This window comes from Lepisosteus platostomus, chromosome 21 (assembly GCF_059453375.1).
Source record: "Lepisosteus platostomus isolate fLepPlt1 chromosome 21, fLepPlt1.hap1, whole genome shotgun sequence".
Lineage (NCBI taxonomy): Eukaryota > Metazoa > Chordata > Actinopteri > Semionotiformes > Lepisosteidae > Lepisosteus > Lepisosteus platostomus.
Window position 1 is genome coordinate 15,533,358 of NC_142631.1, and position 12,060 is coordinate 15,545,417.

At 40.1% G+C, this 12,060-nt stretch overlaps 2 protein-coding genes across 6 annotated transcripts in view; one reads left to right on the forward strand and one right to left on the reverse strand.

Annotated features, from left to right (window-relative positions):
* LOC148644087 (olfactomedin-like protein 2A) overlaps window positions 1–10,862 on the reverse strand; it is a 46,558-nt gene extending 35,696 nt beyond the window's left edge. The window contains exon 1 of the mRNA XM_088615245.1: window positions 10,431–10,862. Within this exon, the coding sequence (XP_088471371.1) occupies window positions 10,431–10,499 (69 nt within the window). The 5' untranslated portion in view covers window positions 10,500–10,862. The remainder of the gene's footprint in view (window positions 1–10,430) is intronic.
* Window positions 9,443–12,060, forward strand: part of LOC148644088 (nuclear receptor subfamily 5 group A member 2-like) — a 313,041-nt gene continuing 310,423 nt past the window's right edge. Inside the window, exon 1 of one of the 5 annotated variants that reach the window (XR_015928937.1) lies at window positions 9,443–9,770. The gene's annotated coding sequence lies outside the window, so the exon portion shown is untranslated. The remainder of the gene's footprint in view (window positions 9,771–12,060) is intronic. The other 4 variants (XR_015928935.1, XR_015928936.1, XR_015928933.1 and 1 more) reach the window with 4 other exon arrangements.

The window sequence follows — 12,060 nt, forward strand, 5'->3', positions numbered from 1 at the left end:
GAACAAAATCTCTTTAGTCTTTACCCGATGAGATGGCATAGTGATTGGACTGAAAATTAAATAGGAACCAGAGGAGACACACAGTTTTAATGTAGGTGCACTTTAAAAATAATAAAAAAAAACAGGAATTAAAAATAGGAGGCACTGACTTTCTGCAAAAAAGATTCTAGCAACATAAGTCAAATGGATCAAATAACACCCTATGGTTTGAATCTGAATTTAGAGGTTGGTGGGTAGTAACATTTAAGATCACAGAGACAGTGAATGAATGGAAAAAAAACATCTCAATTAGAAACCAGTAGCCTCCTACTCGGACAAAGACTTGTTGAGCTTTAACTGTAATACTGCAGGAGAGAAGTATCTGTCTGCCTGACAGGGGAGCATCAGAAAGTAAAGATTGTGAAAGAACAGCTCTCAGTGTCCACCCCCTTCCATGAAAACAAAGAGCTTTCCTCTCTGCGTGTCGTGGAGTGTGACACTGCCAAACTGTCTTATCATTCTTCACAATCCGCACAAAGGGAGAAATCTGGCCTGACCCCCTTAACGGCTGTTTCCTGGAAGAGCACTGTGAGTATGTGCCACCAACTGCAAACGAAAGAAGCCTTTAACTTTAGAATCTGATAGCACGTGTGGGAAATGTGTTCACCTCAAAAAGTGCCGCATATTTAAAAGTCCTTGAAATTCAAGTTAATGCAATTAGTCAATTCTTTAAATTATTAGATGACTCTATTCTTTTCTCCACCTGATACTTCAATGACTCTTTCCTTAGAGAGAATATAATCTACGCTTAATACTTCATGCTTGCAATCTACAGCATTCTCCACTGCTTTTTAAAATAAAATCAAGCTGTTTTCCTACATTAGACTTGTAGACAGCACATCTGAGCTGATGTCCTGCAAATGATCGGCATAAGCTTGTTTCACCAAGCCAGGCTTTTTACACAATACAATGCTTGGTCCAAATGATTCTATAGTAAATTGCCAGAATACAATTTAACATTTAAATGTTGAATATGTTTCCATTGAGCTTACAAGAAATTCTGCTATGCTCATCAGCCAATTAACTAAATGACTACTGACAGATGCTAATGAGATCCAAAGCTTTTTGTAAAGATAGTTCTCAACCGCTAAGAGCTAGGTTGGACCTGAACAATTAAGTGCCGGTACCAAAACAAGTGCAGATTCAAAGTGTTTCTGCAAAGAGTCTATCAGTTAATGCACTTCCAGAAATATGAGGGAGAAAAACCCACAAATATCACAAAGAAAGTCTCAATTATTTCTACAAGGTAGTCCTAATGCACATTCCTAAAACTCATTAAGTCAAACATTGTGGCTGCTCTTTTCTGACAACTTTATTAGGCCCATCTAGGGTTCTGGACTCTCTCTAAAGTAAACGTAAGTCACGCTTAGTGCCGTTGTGATAAAATCCTTGCAGCACTGTGACACGGTGAGTGCCTAAGCACTGTGTAAGAGAAACTGAGAAAGTACACACCTAAATAAAATCTGTGAGAAAAGTGTTCGCAGATGCATATTATGCAGATCCCATCAAAGTCAAGACAAATATGCTTGTAGTTTGTGTGAGCATACTGTAGTTATTAGAGGCTTTCAGTATTGGTGAAAGGAAGGGATGTGACATTAAAGACAGAGAGCTAAAATAAGCTTCTTGTGTCTGAGCACCACAGGCTCAAATAACATGAATTCAAGTTCACAAGTATCTTCAATATTATTCAAAACATATTGGCAAATCCTAACCCTAAAGCTAATTTATTTTTCACTTTGCTTCCTTATTTGTTGTTAGTTTTTCCGTTTGTTATAATAACACACATACTAATGGCAAGACATAATTGTACTGACAGTACACTTTCACAAATAAAGTGCAATTCAATTCTCTATCACTAACGAAAGATAAAGAGAGGGACTATAAGTTCAGATGTGCAATTTTTCAGTGTACTAAGGAAAATACACAGAAAAGGGGCACATATTTTAATTTTCAAACCAATGAACAGACCTTTTTTTTCTGGCCTCTCTTTAAAGGTCAAAGATTAACAGACATCTCAGATGGTTATATAAGCTTCCCTTTATCCACAAGCAATTCAACACACCTTTCCTTTTGTCAACAAAATGGACGTTATCTCCATGTGCTGGCCCACCCTACATCAGAACACCAAACATACCCACTTCAGAAACAGAGAACAGTGTGACGTTACTCAGTCTAGTCAATAAACTTATACTGTTCTGTTTAACTGACACTTTTAATTACTGTAAACTTTGACACCCTCCTCCATTCCTCCCTTTTCTTTACTGAAATAATTAAGGTACTGAATTTGTGTCAAGTTTGTTTTAAGCTATATTTTTTTAGGCTGAAAGAAACCAGTGTATTGGAAGTTACCTTGCGTTAAACGTGTTGCATCTCACATTTAATCGAATATGACGGGATATGTTTAACAACAGTGTCCGAGACTAGACTTTAGACACCGACAGTGTTAAAGGAAGCACCCTCCTCTCTAAGAAGCCACAGACTTGAATTCTGCTGAAGAGTGCTCCAGGGAACCCAGGCAAAACCACTTTGTTTTTGGTACAATGCTTCAGGGATGGGGGTTCTAACTTTTAAACCTCCTAAAAGTTCTCACAGTAACGCAGATCTGAATGGCTAAAATTCTCCCTTTCAGTTCTGATAGTTATCTTTTTTTCTTAAAAAGGGGACGTGAAGAGACCTACTTTTAGGTATAGTAGCCAGTTTTCCTTGTTCTGTGCTGGTGACCTGAACATCTACTGAGGTCCCTTTGCTTCTTAACTAAATCTTGTCTCTGTACAGAGGGGTGACCCCTTCATCAGGTTTTTCAGGGGTCTGCCAGGGATACTCAAGGGTCATCATATAAAAGGGCACTTTTGAGTAGGAAAACACAAGGAAACTGCTTCAACTCTGTTTACCAGCCAGGAAGAACTGAAACGAAATGTATGAAAGCAGAATCTCGTGTTAGCTGATGGAATGGTCTGGAGCAGAGTACCTAATAAATCCCTATGGGTTTATGAGCACTGTCATTGCTTTTAGGTAAGAAGTCCAAACATATTTTGGAAAGGCACGATTATACTCAGTCTTACATAAACTATGTGACAATTTCATAGGATACCATTCACACTGTAAGGTTTGTTTGAATCCCACAAAGGACAGGGGCCAAAAAGTCCTGGAGAACTTTCTTCTGGTGTTTTCTCTTCTCCAAAGGTGTTTGGGCATTGAGAAAGACAAGCATGACCTTTTTTAGCATACAGTATGCATGTGTCTCATAAATACGGAGGAAGCACAGCTCTTCTGATCCCTGACTTTTTTTGCAGTGTCTCCGCACTTTCCCTGACCTCTCCATGGTAATCCTAGCTTGTTTATAATCACAATAAGCCATGAGGAGATTCATATTCCCACAATACTACACTTTTCTTAGATTCAAACACTCCCGTCCCAGTGGACAAGGGAGTGACTCTTCAGTGATCTTGCTCAGATCTCTCTGCCAGCTGAAGTTGGGTTCTCTACTGGACATCCCAAAGCTCAAAGAAACAGAAGCAGATTGGGGGACCAAATTTCAAAGGTAATGAAAGATCCACTCCCATATCTCTTATCTGCTGCTCTAATGTCACGTGTGCAATACATTGGAACTGTGTCTCACAGGTTTCAACTGTATTTTCTCAGGTGATTGATTCCAACAGGACATTGTTCAGCAAAATCCAATGTCTGAGGAGACAGAATTAAAGAAAGACTTAGTAAAGGGTGGGTATGACATGACCTGTGAGTGGGATTGTGAAAAACAAGAAAAATATTACTGTTCGTCCACTAATTCCAGATGAGACTGCGTGCCATGTACATTAACTTCATTTTGGGACACAAAAAGTAAAGGTCAAGACCTCTTACAATGTGATTAACTCTATTTCCAACAAATGCAGAAACTTCAAAGAAACTGAAAAAAAGTGCCTTCCATACAACAACAACAGAAAGCTGACTGCGATCAAACCTCTCTCATTCCAGTTATTTCTTCCCCTCCTGCTTGAAGAGCAAACATTTCAAATGAGAGATTTTGGACTGTTTCTAATAGGAGCAGCTGTTAATTCTTCAGGTCTTCACACGGACCACATAGGTTGAACTGACCTCCTCCAGCAAATTTGTGCTGGCAGCTTAGCTGTAGCAATGGTGACATAAGAAATAAAGTGAACTCAATTCATCCACAACAGAAAGGAACATCAGACATTATGATGATATAAATCGACAGAGATACATCCTGCTAAGGCAAAATTACTGAACAAAAATGCTAGACAAAAATGCTGCCTACAATATTTCAGATAAATTGGGTAAGGTGTATTATTTCAAAACAATTGTGAATAAACTGATAGGATAGAAGCATCATGTTGAGCAATGGATACAGCGGTTGGACACAGTCCTCTTATAGTCAAGAGAAACAGATGGGCAAGACACTTAAGAATGTCAGGGCAGTCGCAAACATGCCTCGTGATTAACGGAGCACGAGTGTGATTGTTTCTTATTTTCTTTCCATTTTAGGCTCCTTTGAAGAGAAAATACTCAGGTTTTGAAAAGGAGTCTAAAAACAATTTAGAAATCCAGAGTAATGAGCCTTGGTTTTCTAAAGAGAAAGTCATCAGTTCTTTCGAAAATGCAAAACCCAGCGGCCTGAATCCTTTCACTCTAGGGGTGAGGAGGTGAAGAAAACTTATGACCAGTTTTCCCCAAAACCAAAGAAGAAGTGTTGTGCCAGAGCACCTTAAAAGGTGGAAATGCTAAATCTGGGTTTTAAATTGGTTCCAATTAAATCTTAAGTTTAATTAGAATACAAATGAACGCCTGTATGCCTTTAATGTGATGTGGACTGTCAGACAGTCCACAATTCTTGTTTTTCCTGAACAATTTGGGAAAGAGTCTCTAGCTGAGTGGACTGAAACGAAGGCCTCTTGAGAGTGGAACTCAGTGGACAATAGTCAATGCCTAGCTCCCCAAAAACTTTTCCATGAGAAAGCCCTGTGTTGGACTTGAGAATGAGCTTTTAGTGAATATTTAATAACTCGGTTTAGCCTGCTTTATTTGGATAAAAAATCACTATCTGCTGTCATGCAAAACAGGCTGGACTCTGCTTCATAATCACAATATGCCAGCTGTACCTCTTCCAAATAACCAGGATGGAAAACTATTCTGCAGTTAAACCCCTGATTGAGACAGTTCAAAAGCTCTTACTAGGACTGGTAATGGACGGACAAGGAGTTCTCCGAGGACAATATTAGGTGGCTGATAGCAGATACTGTATATAGTTGTAGAGACTGTAGTTATTACATTAGACATCTTCATTAGATATAATGTGCATCATACTTTATATATTTTTGGTCTCTTGCTTTTAACATTAATTACTAGAAACCAATGCAATCTTATTTTTTTTGTTTCCCAAGAAGTGCATTTTCAGTCTGTAAATCATTTGGATCTTTTGATGATTCAGGATTAGCAACACATGAATCCCGTGAATATGATGAGTTTGCATACTGTGCATCCAAAGGAGGCAACAAAGAGCGCAAATGTTCAGACACCCTTAAACCCATTCCAAACTGCTCTGCTCCTCTGGCAGGAGAATAGCAGTGAAAAAAAAAACAGTTTCCAGTGTAGTGCAAACATTTCATTAGTCAGCAGACACAAAACAGTCCTACTGCAATCAAAGCTTCCTCCTAAGCTCTGTTGATTCAAGCTGCGTGTTTGTTTTGTTCAATTAGGTTTTGCTAGAGACAGCAACAAATAAGAACTTAAAAATGGGAGTGCTGGGAGAAGCCTCTGGATCAGAGGGTCTCATTTATTTAAAAGCTTAAAGAGCAGATCATTCACTGAGCTTCTAATGGACCCTGACAGCACATGTAAGTAATTGAAATACTGTATATAATAATAATAATAATAATAATAATTGCTTACACTTATATAGCGCTTTTCTGGACACTCAAAGCGCTTTACAGGTAATGGGGACTCCCCTCCACCACCACCAATGTGCAGCATCCACCTGGATGATGCGACGGCAGCCATAGTGCGCCAGAACGCTCACCACACATCAGCTATCAGTGGGGAGGAGAGCAGAGTAATGTAGCCAATTCATAGAGGGGGAGCCAGTATGAAGACTGATTTAAGCCAAGTTCAATAAACACATACATCGCTGAGCCCAAAAATGTTCATCTTTCCATAATGGCAACTATGGACCTGCAGAGGTCATCAGATTTTTTTTTTTTCAAAAGCAGCATTAAACAGTGCCAGCAACCTAAATCCATCCCTTTCCTAACCGCTTTACCTAATAGAGGGCAAGGGGGAACTGGACCACGTCCCAGTAAGCAATGGGCACAAGGAAGGAATCGCCCTGGATGGGATGCCAACCCATCGCAGGGCACACGCTGGCACAAACCCGCACACGCTCCCACCAGGGACAGTTTTCCCGGAAGTCAATGAGTCTACCTGTATACATTGAGGCTGGAGCATCTCAAGGAATCTCATGCAGACAAAGGAAGAATATACAAACTCCATCCCAGGAGACGGCAAGGATAACCACTGAGCCACCATGCCACCTGCAACCAAGAGGTTCTGCTGGAAAACACATTTGCACAAACCCATCTAATAATAATAATAATAATTGCTTACACTTATATAGCGCTTTTTCTGGACACTCCACTCAAAGCGCTTTACAGGTAATGGGGACTCCCCTCCACCACCACCAATGTGCAGACCCACCTGGATGATGCGACGGCAGCCATAGTGCGCCAGAACGCTCACCACACATCAGCTCTCAGTGGGGAGGAGAGCAGAGTGATGTAGCCAATTCATAGATGGGGATTATTAGGAGGCCATGATTGGTAAGGGCCAATGGGAAATTTGGCCAGGACGCCGGGGTTACACCCCTACTCTTTTCGAGAAACGCCCTGGGATTTTTAATGACCACAGAGAGTCAGGACCTCGGCTTTACGTCTCATCCGAAGGATGGCGCCTGTATATAGTATATTGTCCCCGTCACTATACTGGGGCATTAGGACCCACATGGACCACAGGGTAAGCGCCCCCTGCTGGCCCCACTAACACCTCTTCCAGCAGCAACCTTAGTTTTTCCCAGGAGGTCTCCCATCATAATATATCTCTATGTTTGTTTGATTAAATGAAAAGCTGATGCTCCCTAAAATGTGCCCAGTATAGTACTTTTCAATGCAAACATCTAGCCCTTATTAAGAAAGTTTAGACCATCTCTCTAACAGATCTGCTCTTTAACCCCTGTCAGGCATCCTGGCCATGTGAGGATTAAGCAGCTGTTGCCTACAGTATGGGCTATGCTCACAAGATTAGCACCCGTTTAAAACAACAAATGTGTTTCTGTAATGGAACTCTATGTGTATGGCAAGAATGCAGAACACTTAGGACACAAATTCCAAACAATAACAGGAGCGAGAAAAGTTGCCCTAATAAAAAACAGATTTCTAGTTTAAGCTTCTCCAAGAATGCATTTACAATATTAGTAAAACAATCTATAAGGAATGTAAAACTCTTGATCAAATTTACCCTAACAGCCGTTCAGATGTATTGTAACTTTCCACCTCTCTGGCAGTTACTGTACCTGCGTATTATCCCCATATATCCGATAACCTACAGTATCTAAACAAACTCTGTGGGCTGGGTGTGTAAGTTGTAAAGAAAATGAGATTCAATAGCAGAAAATGTCATTAAAAGTACTGTACGTACAAAATCTTATGGGACCACAAGACATTCTGACGCAATTTCGTACATCATTGCAGATACTGTATGTGTATTCTGCCACCCAAACACGTTTTAAAAAGCAGCTCAGCAGTTGTTACATTGCTTCCAAATAACATGATCCCCCATTTCTCTCATCGTCACCTTATTTTATCACCCACGTTACTGGTATCCCCGCCACATAGTCCCTGAGCGTCCCATTGACCATTTCCGCAAACGCACACCTCCGTAGGCACTGGGCTTTATTTCACTGAAATCCTAACCAGTGCGTAAGACGGAGCTGAAGGAAGCTGTGCCTTTGCTCAGCTGGCACCAAGGGCAATGGGAACACCCCAGCCCTGACCAAGTCAATAGGAACAAAGCAATAGAAGATGTTTGACCATCTGTCTTATGCTGTGCTGACAATCTCTAAAGACAACCAGGGTGGTAGATAAACAAAATCAAAAGCCCATCGCGGGGGTCAGTGATGTTTTATTGTTTTAGGAGAGAACACGGGTTTTGGAAGATAAGGCCAGATTCCTGCAATGCGAGGCAAGGTGACAGAAGTCTTTGCTACGGCGCAAGGTGGTTAAATGGATCCGTTTAGGCGAACGTAATAGAGAATTCCTTTAGTTCCATGGAGTGTGAAGGCATGGAAGAGTTAAAAAACTGAGAAACAAGCAGTTAAAAGAAAAAAGGCATCCACTTGATGTGCTCTTTTTATGTGATTAGTGTTAAATTCCTGGGATTCAAAGTCTAAATGCAGGGTATGTTTTTAACATGCACGGTGTGCTTCTTTTTTTAGTTTGAACTACATTATCGCTCTTTTTACTAGTGCCAGTCTGCTCATCTGCTCAGCAATCTGCTCTTATCATACAGCTTTTCAATTGGATTGTATTCCTCTATAGAGCTCTGTTTTGCTTATATGCATTAAGCGTTTGTGCAGAATATTTAAAACATTTTTAAGCGGAAAACGTAGTTTCTTTCCCTTAAACAAAACTAAAGCGACATCTGTTGATGGACTATTTGATAAATCATTACCATCTGGAGGGAAAAAAAAGGTTATACATTAATTCAGCTGGCTTTTGTGTAATGTTTTGAGACTCATGAACTTTATCTACAGTGAGAAGTCTAAATATTTAGCAAATTGCATCTGAATGCTCAGGTATCCCCGCACAAGGAAAATATCCTAAATTAACTTGTCTCAAGTACAGAAGATTGGTTCTGTACCTATTACCCATGAGGGCTTTAATGCAAAATTGCTATTGATTGTTTTTTAAAAGCCATGATATACTATATACATCAAATTTTAAATGCGTTAGATCAATGCACGCGATCATCGTATCACATTCAGATGTTAGGCAATATGCACTGTATAAAGTTTCATTACTTCTATTGCTTACAATATATGGACGTTTATAGCCTCCATTCCCAAATTCCCAGGAAAAGCAATTTACAGATTTCACCGCGTTCTGTCTGCAAAAAGTACGAAGATGAACACTGCAGCCACTAGCTTCTTTAGCGCAATCTTTTAGACACTGTCGTGAGGGAAAAAACAAAACAACTGAATAACTAGGTGTTGGTGTATGTTGTAGGTATCAAATAGTTCCCAACGTCTCTCTACTATTTTCTGAGTTATTAAACTATTAGATATGCAAGCTATACGGTACAGTACAGGTCGCATGATCTAAAAACAACTGATCAAGCAGATCTGGCGGGGCACTGATGTAATTTTAAAAGGAGCACGCTTTCTGAAGTTCACCACTGCCTTTTTTCAAGGCTGGGTTATTCGGCTCCATGTTAACACTGGTCGCGCCTTTGGACGGGGCAGAACCCTGTTTACTTTACAGATTGGACACCTGCTGCCCAATTTCGTGCCTCAAAGGGCGCTGTGAATCCGCGCTGTCTTCAAGCCGCTGACCCTGATAATTAATAGGAAAACTATTTGACACGTCCCGTATGCCTGTGCTCTTGTCCGCCTTTGAAATGTGCCGAAAACTGCTGCGGGGCGATTGGAAAAAGAAGATCCTTAAACCGTAAGACATCATTGCATTGCAATTCACCTTGCATTGACCGTTTTAAGTGTTTAAGCGCTGTGGACAATTTGGGAAATAGTTGAAGGGCAGTGCTTTGTAGAATCTTTTTTAGTTGTGTTTTAAGTTTTAACAAGTTGGAGGTTTGGGGACAGAACGCTAGTGCCAGCGATATCGAGTTTAAAAAATCCTTTCCCGTTAATTGTTAAATAGCATTTCATCATAAAACACCTTTACATGTATTTGTTTTACGAAATACATTGCGTGATCCACAGCTTTGCTTTTCGCAACTAAGTAGAAAGTAACGAAGCAGACGATATACAAACATCGAGCCGTCAGTAGACTTCGGAAAAGAAAGTAAAAGTCAACACGTTCGGTAGATAATATTCATGTTTGATAATATCGACAAGGTGGTTTCACAAGCAGAACAATAAAGTCAAGCCCTTATAAGAACATAAGACGTAATGCTTAATAAATTGAGAAGCAATTAATACACATTCATCGCATCTGACAGCGTTCAATGAATTACCCAAATCTCGAAGTAAATATAGCAATCTGGAATTGCCAATTAAACGTATGGATCTTTTGGTGAGCATTAAATTAATGCAGCAAGAAAAAAAAACACACCAGGTTTAGCTGGGGGGAGGTTGAAGCCAATCTTACCTTACTTTGTGCCGAGACAGTTCGGGACAGTACCAGGATACAAGCGATGATGTTTAAAAGCCACCACATCTTCCTGACTCATCCACCGCTGGGGCGAGATCTTCAGTACAACTTGTTAAAAAAGAAAGGTTCCTGAGTGATGCTTTGTATGTTTGGAAAGGGGCAGATGAGGGTTATGATTCCATTGCAGGGAGACGCGCTGCTTGTAAGGAAAAGGGGTTGATGCGTGCAGCCTGCAGCTCCTGTCTCAGCACCCAGCCTCCAGAGTCTAAGTTATCTGCGTCGCCCTTCCAGTTCATACTCTTTTGCCCTCTTTGGAGGAGGAGCGACAGTGGCGCATCCCGAGCGCTAATAATAACAGCCGAATCCCGGGGGAAAGTCCGGTTTCCGCAAGAACTGTTAAAACAGGGGGCTGTTAAAACTAACTAAAACTATGTTCAAAGTTAGCCGAGAAATGCCGAGCTCGAATTAATGTCGCACGCCCTCAGACATCGGGTGCAAGTCCACCAAAAGCACCTGCAACACTCGCATCGCTTGTAGAAGTGGGGCTTTGATTTAACGACTGTAAAATTGAAGTTGAGTACAAATCACTCTCCGGATTTGATAAGAATTTGAGAATATTCGTCTTGGCATAGTGTCACCTTATATTCTTATATTCTTATACTCAAGTTAGAGGAATGGTAAAATTGACCACAACTTTAATAGGAAACTGGTTATCATAAGCGACCCGAGTCGTTTGTTTATATTATGGGCCGTTTTTCGTTCAAATTGTGCTCCAAATATATATTGGAATGCTTAAACTTCAATTTCCAAAATTGAGGGACAGTTTTGGGAGAGGTCTGACTCTCAACTCCTATCTTTGATGGTCGCGTTGTTGGACCAGAAATAGTCGGTTTTACAGCGCCATCTCTTGGTTGTTGGCATTATCGTTGCGTGAAAGCTCTAGGATAATTTGACAACGAATTGCGAATTATTTGTGATATAAAAAGCTTAATTTAACCAAAAGGTATTCATATATTTTTTTTCTTTTACGCATGCATATGATCCATAATGCATATTTAAAGTTTGATTCAATCATTTAAAAACTGGCACAGGTTTAACCCCGATACAAACGTTTTTTTTTTAATTCACTCTGTAGCTGTATTAATAAAATGTTGCTGTGCTTTTCAAATATCTTTCATCTGTGTTAAAGGTGGAGAGAAGTTCTCTCTTATCATCACTTGCAGTTCACTAAATACTTTGTAGTGTAGTTTAGGGTTTGAACTTTGTCATGTACAGAAAATGAACAAAATCACGATAACTTCACGATAGCTTCCCCACAGGAAAGCTTTAAGAAGTTGTTACAGAAAAGGAAAACATTTCTTTCCAGGGATTCAGTTTATTGCAGGCGTCGGGGACGATGTCAAAACAACATTTGTCCAGGAAGTTTGAGAATTCAGAAACTAGGAATATGTCCGCTAACGTAAAGATCAGATACAGTAAAGTTTAAACTTTACTAAAGATCTGTAACGATTACACCTTATATTGTGTACGTGTGATCTGAATTGTAAAGCCTAGAGATAAGTGTATTTTGCAATCCTGTCAATTCTTCTCTGTTTTTAACTGGTTTCTTATTGATGCCTAAAACATC